We start from the raw sequence: 13447 nt of genomic DNA, 5'->3' as shown, positions 1-13447 counted from the left end.
AAAGTTTGTGCAGACAAGACATTGGGAAGGAGGTGAAAAACGATAGAGAACAAAACTACCATAAATTCTTCTGTCGGGAAGGTGGAAATCAAGAGGGAGATGTCGTCGAAATCGCCTTAGGTGCCTTCTTCATCCTCCCCTCATTGTTTCCCCGCTACTCCCATTGATTAGGGAGTAGTTCTCTAAACCTGGGGTCCATGGTAGTACCTTGTATCAAATCTCTTGATGTGCTCTCTTGTTTATTAGTCATATGAGCCTACATGATCATGACCTGGATGTTGTAACTTTTGTGATGATGGATCCAATGTTTCTGATATAATATATGTTATGCAATTGTTGTTATTGTTGGTTTTAATTTCTTTATAGATGCATATTGTTTACGTCATTCTTGACGTTAGATCTGCCTAGAGGATAGAACAGAAGTGAATATGGTGTGTATTAGTTGGATTGACTAGACTTGTGTTTTCACCCTTATTTTTTGTTGTTTTTATCAATATTTATTAAGTTTTTTACTAATTGTTTTTAATCATTGTCATGCAAATTTTCCTCGTTTTTGATCTTTTACGAAAACTTAGCGTACAAGGAAAAATCACAAGAAATTAGTGGACACATTTTAGAGATAAATTAGGGAGGACGCAGAAGATGGCGGCAGTTATGGGATGTCATGGTACCCCCATGAAATAGGGTAGGCGAGCCACGCCTGTGCCACGCCCCTGGGACGTGTGGGGCCCATGTGCCACCGTGGCCTTTGTCCTCTGGACACCATTTGCATAACCTTAAGGTCTTGACCTTGTAAATTTTCATGACGTTTCGACATAGGAAAGGAGGGTGAAAATAATAACAGGGCCCATTATTTCTTAATGGTATAGTATCAAAGTAACAAAAATAATGGACCAACCAATAAGGACGCACGCATCTATGCTTTGGATTTCGGGTCCAAATCCAAGGGTTAGTTCGACAAGCAATTTAATTTTCTTTAATTATAAAATGTACTGGTCATCTGCTTTCACAAACTACTCCTAATCGACTATAATTCATTTGACGTAATAATACCTGAAAGCAGGGACGGAGCCAGGAATTCAACATGATGAGAGGTGCGATTTGAGCTTAGGGGGGCAAAGATAGAGAGCTAACAAGGTTGTCAAGTTCTTGCAATTTTTTGTGAGCCATTTCTTTGCCCCCGTGCGGGCCTCCATCCGTTTGCTGCTGGAGCTGGTCTCTGATGACTTTGGGCTGGAAATTCAGATGATAAAGGAAAGGGCGTTGTGGGGACTTTGAGCAGACGTTCAGGCATGGAAGAGGCCTGATCCTGGATTGGCTGAAGCTGAACGTTGAGGCTGCTTCATTGATGATTCTCAGCGAGCTTGGTGCCTGGGGGGCGATCTTGCGCGATGAGAGTGGCCATGTTGTCGGGACTGCAAGGCCCCAAGTTTGTTTTGAGAGCCTTTACTTCCCTGCAGCACCTGATTTTCAAACCCACCGTCATGGAATCTGACTGCCTGGAGGTCATCAACGTGCTAAGAAACGACCAGAACGGCAGGGCTGCTGCGGCCTCTGTCGCTGCCGACATCATGGGCCTTTTACCTGCTCTCCCGAGTTGCTGTTCATGAAAATTAGCAGAAGATGTAATAGTGCGGGTGTTCTGATTGAAGCCGCCCCTGTCTGCGTGCAGGCTGGCTGCTACAATGATTGTAATGACATTGTGATATCATGAATATACACCCAACTTCAAAAAAATAAAATAAGAATATAGCTGTACGATGAAAGCATGGTGTACAGACTCACTCCGTTAATTGACACAGCCTCAGATCTGTAGACTTCACCCCTGTCATGTTGCCTTCAGGTCACTTGTTCAATGATGAACACTGTAGAATGCTGTTGAAAAACTGAATAATGTTGTTGCCATGGCATTGGAACAGATAGTTAGATATAGTAGACACTATCTTTTGCAGCATTTATAACTTCAACCTTGATTTATTCATTCGAGCATTCAAGATAAGGATACAATTATTCGCACCACACAACAGCAACCTCCAAAACCTAAACACGGAAAAGCGCAGCTTCCAATGCTACACTTTAAAGCAGACTACAAAAAATGATACTTATGTGCTTTCCCCCCACGAAACTGCATGTTTCATGGAAATGCGGCCTTTAGGTTCTTGGCTAATTCTTCTAGTTTCTTCAATCCTTCTTCTGGAGAACCAGATTCACCCAACTGCCTCACCATTGCACTCCCAACGATCACACCATCTGCACCCCATCCTGCGATCTACATTATAAACAATGGAGCAACACAAGGTTGTCAAGTTTTTGCAAAGGAAAGAATCAAGGGAAGAAAGCAAACTATGCATCTAGCAGAGCGATTGGATAAGTACCTGCTTCACTTGCTCTGGAGTTGACACACCAAAGCCAACAGCCACAGCTTTGTCTGTGACCTATAATAAGCACAATAAGTTCCATAAGCATTTGTGAACAAGATGTCCTTTGCACAATAACTTAGGAGGCCAACACTAGTTCACTGAATAACATTGAAGGATTTTGCAAACCTGCTTGATTTCCTGAAGAAGAGCTTCAACCTTGAAACTTACGTTCGAGCGTGCACCTGTAACTCCAGTAGTGCTTACCTAAATAGCACATATTAGTATATTACTACAACTTAGCAAGTAGCCAATCTTTAATATCTAATTGGTTTTGCTTAAACAGATTCAATAGATTCAGAAATAGTAAATATATAAGCTCCTAATGAATCCCGATTGTCTCAGTCTTTGCAAACAGTACTTCTTTTCGTTATATGTTTCAGATTTAGCATTTAGCACAGCTAGCACCAGGATGATACTTGGTGGTAGAGGTTTCACAGTTCCAAATACTTGACTGTATTTGAACCTGGGTAATCTGGACCTATTTTAGAGAGAAGTATGCAAGCATGTGTTTTTTTCAGTTTAGGAAGTCAACTTCAGATGCTAAATTGCCTAGAACAAACTTGAGATGGCAAACAAATGGTAGCTACTAATGTAATGTGTCATATACCCCTTCTTGGTATATATACCAGTTTGACGTTTTGAATCCTTCCAGGAATAAGGAAAAAGCACTATATGGGAACAGAGTTATAGTTATGGACTCTTACAAGATAAACAAATCCTTCTGAAGCCTTTGTGATCCTCTCCATCCTTTCGGTTGGTGTAGTTGGTGTTGTCAGTAGCACCTGCAGGAATTCATGCAACATAGGTTCTATAAGATAACTTCAATACATTGTAAACTAAAACTGCAAAAAAAAAAATAGACTTATCTTTAGTATTCCTTACTAATCAGCACTCGCTGAATAACAAAGAGAGTACGAAGCTTGTCCAACGTTATGTGAATCAGATGTTTTTTTCTTTTGGAAATCATATGTGAATCAGATGTTGCAGCTTATTGTGAGAACAAACAGAAGAGAGGCAATGAAAACAGAAGTCATGGGACACAGGACACATGCAGTCATCGACTAGCTTCTCAGAAAAGCAATAAGCTAATAACCATAACTCATCATTTTGCATCAGCATTTAATCAAGAAATACCAGATGGGGCATTTCTCCAAAAATAGAGATTTAACCAGGAACATTAAGGCCCTATTTAGTTGACCAGACAAAGGGATGGAAAAATAATACAGATTTAAGATGTACGTTATACTGAGAGAGAGAGAGAGAGAGAGAGCCTACCAACTCTAGGTTGTTCTTGGCAGCCTCGCTTCTCAAAATATCTGTCTCTTCCAGAGGAACATCAGGTACCACAAGACCTGCAACACAGTATACATATGTAACTTGATTGTCCCAGTGAAAAAAGAACTTCTACAACAAGTGTCATATAAGATCAGTTTAAAGTGTGTAAAATATAGTTGCGATTATCTGTTTGTCGTTATACAACTTTTAATTCCTCGACTGTCTATCTGAATCAATGTTGTGCACTTGTCAAACTAATATATATACAGGAGAATGGATATCACACTTGAGATAATTAAGTAATTAGGTGACCATATGAACTGAATAGGATTTTAATGTACAAGGACATCAAATAAATAAACTATTAAGGCATTACCATGCACACCAGCTTCTTTTACAACAGACATGAAATTTGCCACACCACGCTTCAAAATTGGGTTATAATATGTGAAAAGCGCCAGGGGGCAGGACAGACTAGGTACCACCTCCTTTACCATAGAGATAACATCCTCAAATGTGGTGCCTTTTGTTAGCGCACGTGTAGCGGAAGCCTAAAATGACACGAGCAAAAGGTAAAAATCGTAAGCTGAAGAACAAGAACATTGCAGAATATAAAAGCATGATGGTAGATATATATTTTAGCATACCTGAATAACAGGGCCATCAGCCAATGGATCAGAATAAGGCACACCCAATTCAATCACATCTGAACCACACGCATCAAGAACCTTCAATGCTTTCGCTGTAGTTGCCAAGTCAGGGTCACCAGCAACGATGAATGGAATGAATGCAATCTGGAAATTGCAAATGCTATTAGAAGACAAAGAAAATTTTAAATATAATACTAGTATGATAGACAAAAAAAGTTATGAACATATATGATGACCTAGAGAAATATATCACATCACAAGTCACATAAATGAATTTCATATTTTAGGAGCTTGAGTATAAACATTAGGCGGGCACTACAGATTGAGAAAATGAAACATGGTAAAGTTATGAAACCCACTTGCAGAAATGAAAACAGTAATATAACTAAAATAGGGGTGGTGACGATACCCACCGAACGCGAATCTCTTCCAAGTACAAACTTTTATTGCCACAATGAGACCTAAACATTCGTAGTGATATCATTAGGGTTTACATCCTTAATTGCCGAAAACTCTACCTTGCCCAACACAGGAATGCATAATCCTGGTTCGAATCAAAGAGACTCATGTCACCACAGAAAACACATATGCGACCTGGACGATCGCAGGACAAATTTAACCCACAACATGAGCAAAATTCGAATAAGGCGCTGTAACAGCGGCCCAAATCATCCGATGCACCCTAAAGTTCATCTAATCCTGCTCGACAACACGCAAAATGCACTGGTAGAACGAAGCACCAAACCCGGAGAGGTTTGACCTCGCCCTGGCCCGACCGATCCAGCCCATCAGGACGCGAACAGGGACTCACAGTTTGCAATTAGCTACCAAGTCTAGACCATGCCGCGCGTGTAGCCAACACATACGGAATAAGAGATCGCCAATTCGCAACCTAATTCAATGGAACCAAAAATACGGCGCAACCGTCGGGGGCCGTGGCCGGGCTGGAGAGGGGAGGCCATACCTTGCCCTGCTCCTTCAGCTTGGAGAAGGTGCCCGAGATGGTGAGCCTGTCCCCGGCCACCGGGGCGGCGGTGGCTGACGCCTCCGCCCTGATGGCGACCATGGGCGCGGCCCCGCGGAACGAGACCCTCCTCGGCGCGGCGCGGCGCCCCCTTGGCGCCGCGGAGGCGGCGAACGAGGCCGACGACGCCGCCGCCGAGGAAGCGGCGACGGAGGAGGACGAGGAGGCCTTGAGCGCGAACGCCATCGGTGCGCGAGTGGGTGCGGTGCGTGCGACGCGGGAGGAGGAGAGGACGCAGCGGCGGCAAGGGGTCTGCGCGCAGGGTGTTCGACGCCGGGCTTGACTGGCTTGGATAGGCAGGGCGACGTGGCCGTATTAATAAGTTGCCGCTGCTCAGTGTGGGGAAGGAGGGAGGGGGTTGGTGAGAACGAGGTGGATGCGTCGAACGGGCGTCTGGTGGTGGGTCCAGAAAGTCAGTGAACCAGTTTTTTTTATCCTTTTCCCCTTTGTCGCACGTGTGCCTAGTTTTTCGTTTCACGTCCCCTTGTTGATTCACGCCAGCAATTTTTAGAAAAATGCGACAGCAATCTTTTCTATGAAATCGAGAAAAATATACTACTCCATCCAATCAGTTTTGGTACAAATTATTTGTCAAAAGAAATGGGGAAAATAATCCCTTTTTTAGATGGAGAAAAAAAAAGATCCTGACGAACATACATCATGTCGTGTTTCGCATACGACGGTTTTTATCACGTGGCTTGCCATACTCAGTCGATCTCGACTCTCCATAGTATAATGCCTATCGGATCAAGTGTCAATATTGTAAACAAAATTAGAATTTAGGATTTAGCGTTAACTTTTGTTGCTTGGATTGTACAGTATACCTAATTGTACAAGTAATTAATACATTCTCTACAGGGATAAGGCAATTTAGTACGTATTGAGCAGGAAGTCACTGTCGTATCTTTTATTTCAAGAAACGCCACTATATATCAAGTCACTAGTTAATCTTTTCCCTTCTCGTTTCGCAGAGAAATAGCTGGTCAATCCTAAAGGTCGTGCTTCCAAAGAAAAAAGAACAATCTGGCAGCGGATGCCGTTTCTTCCCCGCTGCCGAGGAAACTGCAGAGAAAGAAAGCCGACACAACGCCGTGCGTGCGTGCGAGCAGCTCAATCGGGCTACTAGTACTTGTCAAAACGGAGGATGCCTCTGACCGATTAAACTGGCGGCCTTGCAGATTTGACGTGCCTGACTGACAGCGATGTACAACCCCCAAAAATCGTCGGACCAAATGAAGATTGGCTACTGGTAGAATTTTCCTCTCTTGTGAAGTGTCGCGCGTGATCAGAGTCGGTGTGTACGTTAGAGAAAAGAAGAAAACTTTTTTTGGTAAAATGAAAACTGGAATCAGGTTCAGTTTGTGGTTGTTCAGCTTGTTTTATAATCTGTCACAAAAGGTAACCATAAAGACAAAACAAAAATGATAATTAAACAGTAAAATAAGAATGAGCTGAATTGTCACAGTCCTTAGCAATAGTAAATATGTAAATACGGTATCAACCTTCCACCATCTACGATAGTTTACGTGTTTTTGGGGTTAAAATATCCATGTCATCTGCTCGGAATGTCTTTCAGTTGTACTCTCTCATTTTCAGAAATGTTAGCTTATTTGGTTTACATGTCTTTGAAGTTACTAAAACAATATGTGTGTTTTCACAAATGAGATTTCGTATTCAAAAGTTCTTGCTAATAATTACTATGGTTTAGTATCATACAAAATACATATTAATCTTTACTACTACTTAATTTGCAGTTTGGTTGGTCGTCGTTCCGTCCCCCAAATTCACAGAAATTACATCCGTATGCCACCGTCCGAACTCCTGATTCGTTTTTCTCTTTTCTTTTCTCGCATCTCGTCCGGCCCGCATGCCACCGCTGCTCCCCGCCCCGCGCGCCGCCACCACCACCCACCAGCCTCTTCTCTCCCGAAATCTCTCCTCTCCACCGGAACCCACTCGGTCCCTTCGTTTCCCTCTTGATCCCTTCCTCTCTCTCACCATCCCTCCCGCGCCCGTCCCTCCATGTGCCGGTCCACGCCGCCGCCGCCGCCATGGGATGCAGTCCCGTCGCCACCGCCATGGGGTGCCGCACTGCCGGTCCCCGTGGACGCCACCATGTAGCAGGGTAAGTTCCACAAATTAAGAAAACCATGCGTAATCTATATTTGAGAAAATTAAGCCCATGTGGAAGGTAAGTTCCACAAATTAAGGTAAGTTCTGTGTTTGTCAATTACGTTTTGGAAAGAAAAAAATTCGATCGATCGATGGACATGCGTAATCTATATTTGATACGTAAATCATTGAAATATTTGTGTCTCCGTTGCAACGCACGGATACTTAGCTAGTAAAGTTATAATTGATAAAAGGATTGTCTTAACTAGACCAAATATATAAACATTTCTGAAAAGAAGGCGGTGTCGTGAAAAAAGAAGTCTTCCAATGTTAATTGTCAAATACGAGATGAAACTCTCTCATCTCACCCTGGAGCTTGTGCATGGTCATATGTTAATCTACATATAAGCTCACCACGTCAGCAAAAGTCTTACCGACAATTCTATCGACACACACCTTACAGTACTGTCGGAGATGAGCTTGGTTTTTTTTTTCTGAGAGGGGAGATGAGCTTGTTGTCTTGCCTATGTGACTATGTCGTGCCACAACAATCAATCCATGTCGAAACTAACACTTATTTCCTCCGTTTCATAAAAATTGTCACGATTTTAAACTAACTCTAGTTCAAAGCCATGCTAACCTTTATAAAACAGAGAGAGTATATTTGTAGGGTCATAGTACGGCTTATTCATTTAGACTGTCAAATATGCAAACTACTCCGTTCAATAATTATTGTCGAATTTTATATGTACTTATACATTTAAAAGAAATACATATATATATATTTAGACAAATTTAAGACAAGAATTATGAAACGACGGAATTACTACGGAGTATATGATGTCTTTGTGTCGAAAAACAAAGGAGGGAGTACCACGGCGTACAAGGAGCCTTTGGCCCTCGACGCGGGCCGGCGGCGATCGATATCTGTAGCATGGCGCATTGGCGCTCGGAAGCGGAATTAACACAATCCTCAAGACCTGAACTGGGCCCTGTCCCATCCCTTCCTAAAAGGCCCACAAGACACGGCCCGCAAGCCCGTTGCGCTGTCTCTCTTTTTTCTCTCTCCTCTCCTCATTCCTTCCTCTACTAAAGAAACGCCAAACGAAGCCTTCCCCTCTGTCCACGCTCCCCGAGCGAACCCCACTCCGACCTCCTGCCCGCCTCTTCTCTCGGAGAGCCCGAACCCCGAAGCTTCCGCCGGTGAAAAGGGGTGCTACCGACTCGCAGCCGGGCGTCTCCATGGCAGGGCAACCACCACCTGGCGCCGAGGACGACTTCCTCGACCATTTCTTCAGCATCCCGTCATCGTTTCCCGCCGCCGGCCAAGGCGGGGCTCCTGCTGCGGACGGAGACCACCACCCCTTCCCGCTCGCCCTCAGCCTCGAAGCCGCCGCCGAGGCCTCCGGTGGCGCCAGACGCCTCCAAGACGGTCCCGACGTCGCCAGGGCGGTGAGAGCTCACTTTCCCTGTCCTTGGAATATGGCTGTGGTCGCGACTGACGACAGGGGATGGGACTGACTGACGTGTTCTTGGCGTTGTTCTCGCAGGAGCGGGACCCCGTGCAGCTTGCTGGTCTCTTCGCCCCGGTGTTCGCCGGCGCAGCGCCGCATCTCCGCCCCGCGCCGCCTTCCCAGGTTGCTGTCTTGCGCCCGGAATTAAGCGAATGATGCGCACTTTAATTGCGAATTTTTAAGACCGGTGTTGATTCGTGTGTGTCTAATTTCAGGTGTTCCACGCCCAGCCGAGGCTGGGTGAGGGAGCGATGGTGCCGCAGCCGCACCAACCGCCAGCACCCCGGCCTAAGCAGCGGGCACGGCGGGGGCAGGCTACCGATCCCCACAGTATCGCTGAGAGGGTAATGGCTAATGAACTCACACTTGCAAAGCAACTTCATGTCTGGTGCATCATAACTTTACGAAATTTGCAAATTGTGGTACTGATCTAGTGATTGCTGGCACCATAGCTCTGTTAACAACAAGGTAGCACGGTCCCATGTTCCTTGCAGTTCCGAGTTAGATTAGGCGGTTGTTGCCTTGCAAGTAATTGGAAGGATTGACGAAAAGGTTGTTTTCATAACACTGCTGCCGTGTTGGTCAGCCATGTCGTGGAGACATATGGTGCAGTGTTGCTTAAGCATCATGAAGTGCTTTAACAATGATGTTGCATTGTATTGGAAGTCACCAACTTGGAACCTTGTTTTGTAGTGAATGTGCTATGATTACTGCCACCAAGATATCTAATAATTGTGGTTTAAGGGTGTGCTCGCTTCTTATAGCTTCAGCAATATATTCCTTGTAGTCATTAAAAATGGAAGGACTAGCCTCTTATCATCTTTACAAGTGTTAACCTCCAGGTTATGTTTAGCGACATTTCCATTAGACTTTTCTTGATTCTTCAAAGAACTTCCAAATTCCAATGCAGCTAAGAAGAGAGAGAATAGCAGAAAGGATGAGGGCCTTGCAGGAATTGGTCCCAAACACAAACAAGGTAATGATGCTTGCCACTTTTTATTTTTAATACGAGTATCATTATAAGCTCAAGACTTGTGTGTTTTAGTTGCCTGCCACAATAGAATTTCAGCAAGTGTTCCAGAGTTATGATGTACTGACCCCTGACTCATGTCATTAGATTTCCAACCCCATTAGGCTTCATATTCTAGCTGAATTTTTTTTTAGATAATGGAAGCTTTATTACCTCCGACCTCTGCATTCAGAATGCATACAGCCTAATTCTAGCTGAAATGAAAACGACTTATTAAGAGCCGATTAATTGATATCTGTTGCCCACAGAAGTACATAACTAAGTTCACTAGTTGTATATAGATTCCACCTGAGATAACACAAATATTTACCTGTTGGGTTATTTCTGTCCATTTCTGGTAATTTGAAACAACATGTCATTACCTAATTTATTTAGTCCTTAGATAGATATAATTTTATTCTGCAGACCCAAAAACAGTCAATTAATATTTGATTTAAATAATGCAGACAGATAGAGCAGCTATGCTCGACGAGATCCTTGATTATGTGAAATTTCTTAGGCTTCAAGTCAAGGTATGCTTTCTTATGTACTGTTGTCTGTTGCCTGTAACCACACAAATAGAAACTAACTGCTAACTTTGGCTATTTGATATATCACTGTTCTATAAATTCAGGTTCTGAGTATGAGCAGATTGGGTGGTGCTGGTGCAGTTGCTCAGCTGATTGCTGATATCCCACTCTCAGTTAAGGTCACACCCTCTAACAGAATATTGAATCTTCCACTATTACTCTGAATCCATTTCAATGAAGATCGATGAATTAGTTACTTTGATCCTTTGCAATTGTTGTTTCTATAGAACATATCAAGTTATAATTCCTCTTTTTCTAGTTTAATTGCTACTTTTTTTCCTAGTCAAGAAGTGGTAGAAAGTTTGTTGCATAGCATTATTTTCTTTTTCTTGCCTTTTTATTTTACTTGATTTTCTGTTGTCAGCATACGTTATTGTGTCTCTTTCTGTCAGCAAAAGGCATACCTTTCTTTGTTTGGCACTAATGAATATTTAGTATTCGAACGGGTTGACTAGTGGCACTATTTTACTTATTTTCGATATCTTTGATAGGTACTCCCTCCATTCCTAAATTCTTGACGTTGGCTGCTTTAATGTAGACCCACCTTTTTTTCAGCAAGCAATTGTGAAATCACCCGTTTGGCAATTCTTTAGCCCCATAGCATGAATGCCCTGGTAATGGTAAATGATTAACAAAGTGTGGCAGTGATTCAATTTTTAATAGTCATGTGTTGATTTGTGGTACTTATGAATCTTCATGCATTAGTCACACCATATATTTTGGCCTAAACCTGAATCTTGCTGGAATGACACTAGGGGGAGGAGGCAAGTGACAGTGGGGGCAAACAACAGATTTGGGAAAAGTGGTCGACCGATGGCACAGAAAAGCAGGTAGCAAAGCTGATGGAAGAAGACATCGGGGCAGCGATGCAATTCCTCCAATCCAAAGCGCTGTGCATGATGCCAATCTCGCTTGCGATGGCTATCTATGACACGCAACATCTGCAGGACGGCCACTCAATGAAGCCTGAACCCAACAGCCATTCGTAGTATAGGAACGGTAACTCTAGCACGCACCTCTACTACTACTAGGCGTCGACCTATCCAAAGTATAGGATATACTGAACACTTTGTTCTGCTAACAAAGAGCAGGGGAAGGACCTAAAGATCCCTATCCTGTCGTAGTACCCATGGTATATGATATATGATGTCTCGTCCCCTTTTCTTTTGTTCAAAGGTGCTTTGATTGCAAAGATATGGCTCTGTTCATGCTCCTACGTCTTTCAATGCCCCTATGAGTGTGAGTGATGGGTAGAACTACCAAAGAGTCTGGCATGCTCTCATTTTGTTTCCTTTTGGGTCTGTAGCGCACTAGCCATACACTTTGTGGCGGGGCCGCCTGGTCGCCCTTTTAGTAGTGGATGTTTGGACTAATGAAAAGAGGTTGATGTATGTGTGAAGTCTGCGCAAAATGGTTGACAAAATCTGAAAGAATGTTTCAGATGGAAGATGATGTTGATGGTGAATGGGTGGTGATATTTCTTGTCTATTTTTCCAAAGTGGAAACGGATGTTTGGTCAATGGAAGCCGAGCGTGCATTAATCTGCTTGTTAGTGGGAGCGTGCTCCTTGTGTACTTTGCTTTTTGGTCTGCAAGTCGTAGTCTTGATAAGAACAGCAATATAAAGTTTCAGCCTCCCTTGTATTATTGGCTCACTCATGGAACAATGTATATCATCTGTGCTGACATAGCATAAGTCCAGGATTTATACTTCTATCTTTGTTATGGGTAACAGCTGTTTTCACGCTCTTCATTTGCCAGCGATCGTGGGGCTTTTCGGAATTTGCTGTTCTGGGATTGGTAATATGATCTGCCGCCAATCATGAGTATTTGAACACTTGTGTGATACTCACTTGTTACTGACATACTGTGACCCTTGCATTCTACATGTTATTGACTGGATTTATAGTGCGTGCTTGAAAATATCTTGTCAGGATTCCAATATTGGAGAGGAATATTGCTACCTGACAAACTGAAGTTATATATGTTGTCCTTTTCCTCAGGAATAACAAGAGTCATGCTTTACAGAATGTCTGATTTTTTGGGCACAAATTTATTTGTTACCTTGAAATGAAAATGCATGTGCCCTTCGTGCATAGCCAGAGTTTTTGTTACATTTTTGCCGGCTTGTTCTTTTCATTCTTGTTGGAGAAAGGTAGCACTTGACTGTTCTAGCCTTCTAGGCTTCCAGTGCGATTGTTGGTGGTCCAAGATTCCATTCATCATTGTTATATGTCATGTGTGCTGCTGCTGCTGCTGCTGTATCATGTTTGCCAACAATATCCTGTTTCACACTTTGGTTGTTAAAATAAAGCAGAGCGATTTATTTTGTTGATCAAGTGGTTGGTGCTGGTGTTCATGTGCATCCTTTTTCACTACCCCATTTCGTATGGGAACGTAAGGTTTTTCCCTAGATTTGCCCTGTGCCGTTCCATTAGACACTTGGATTAACATGTAGGTATAGAACCTTCAGTGGTAGATAATGCCTTCGTCTCCAGCCCCACCAGAGGTGACCAGCCCGGCGACCGGCGACCCCGGTCGCCGTTGCCATCACCCCCCTCCCAGCTAGCCACCAGCCCCTTCCCCACATCCCCACCCCCAGCCTCCTTCACCCCGGCGCGCTTCTCTTGGGCGGACGCCTGCGACGAAGCAGAGGATGGGGAGTTCGTTCCTGACTCCCCGCAACCTTCCCCTGCACCGGCCATCCGGATCTGCTCTGTGGTGGTCCGGGCTGATGATTCTGGCCTGGATCTATACTATGTTCCTCCGCAGAGAAGATCCCCTGCTGCTGGCAGGGAAGCCCTTGCCTTCAATGCGAGATCTGTGGAGAGTTGCGCCATTACTGCAGATCTGC

General features: G+C 43.8%; 2 protein-coding genes across 3 annotated transcripts; one reads left to right on the top strand and one right to left on the bottom strand.

Annotated features, from left to right (window-relative positions):
* Positions 1–1930: 1930 nt before the first annotated feature.
* On the bottom strand, positions 1931–5695 carry LOC100832579 (tryptophan synthase alpha chain). Its single transcript, XM_003557428.3, has 8 exons — positions 5310–5695; positions 4343–4489; positions 4072–4246; positions 3696–3772; positions 3125–3202; positions 2547–2624; positions 2376–2435; positions 1931–2269 (listed from the first exon to the last, which is right to left on the bottom strand). Exons 1-8 carry the CDS (start codon positions 5553–5555, stop codon positions 2135–2137), a joined length of 996 nt encoding a protein of 331 aa, XP_003557476.1. The 5' UTR covers positions 5556–5695; the 3' UTR covers positions 1931–2134.
* A 2880-nt stretch (positions 5696–8575) lies between these two features.
* LOC100831805 (transcription factor UNE12) lies at positions 8576–12311 on the top strand. 2 transcript variants are annotated; one of them, XM_010229984.3, is made up of 7 exons: positions 8576–8933; positions 9032–9118; positions 9211–9339; positions 9906–9971; positions 10472–10537; positions 10639–10707; positions 11350–12311. In XM_010229984.3, exons 1-7 carry the CDS (start codon positions 8724–8726, stop codon positions 11581–11583), a joined length of 861 nt encoding a protein of 286 aa, XP_010228286.1. In that variant the 5' UTR covers positions 8576–8723; the 3' UTR covers positions 11584–12311. The 2 variants fall into 2 exon arrangements, with proteins under 2 accessions (XP_010228286.1, XP_003561348.1); XM_003561300.4 differs by having other exon boundaries at positions 8579–8933; positions 10639–10713.
* The last annotated feature ends 1136 nt before the right edge of the window (positions 12312–13447 follow it).

The sequence above is a fragment of the Brachypodium distachyon genome, chromosome 1 (assembly GCF_000005505.3).
Source record: "Brachypodium distachyon strain Bd21 chromosome 1, Brachypodium_distachyon_v3.0, whole genome shotgun sequence".
Classification (NCBI taxonomy): Eukaryota; Viridiplantae; Streptophyta; class Magnoliopsida; order Poales; family Poaceae; genus Brachypodium; species Brachypodium distachyon.
Note: the sequence above shows the minus strand (reverse complement) of the source record. Positions and strands in the feature narration are given on the sequence as shown.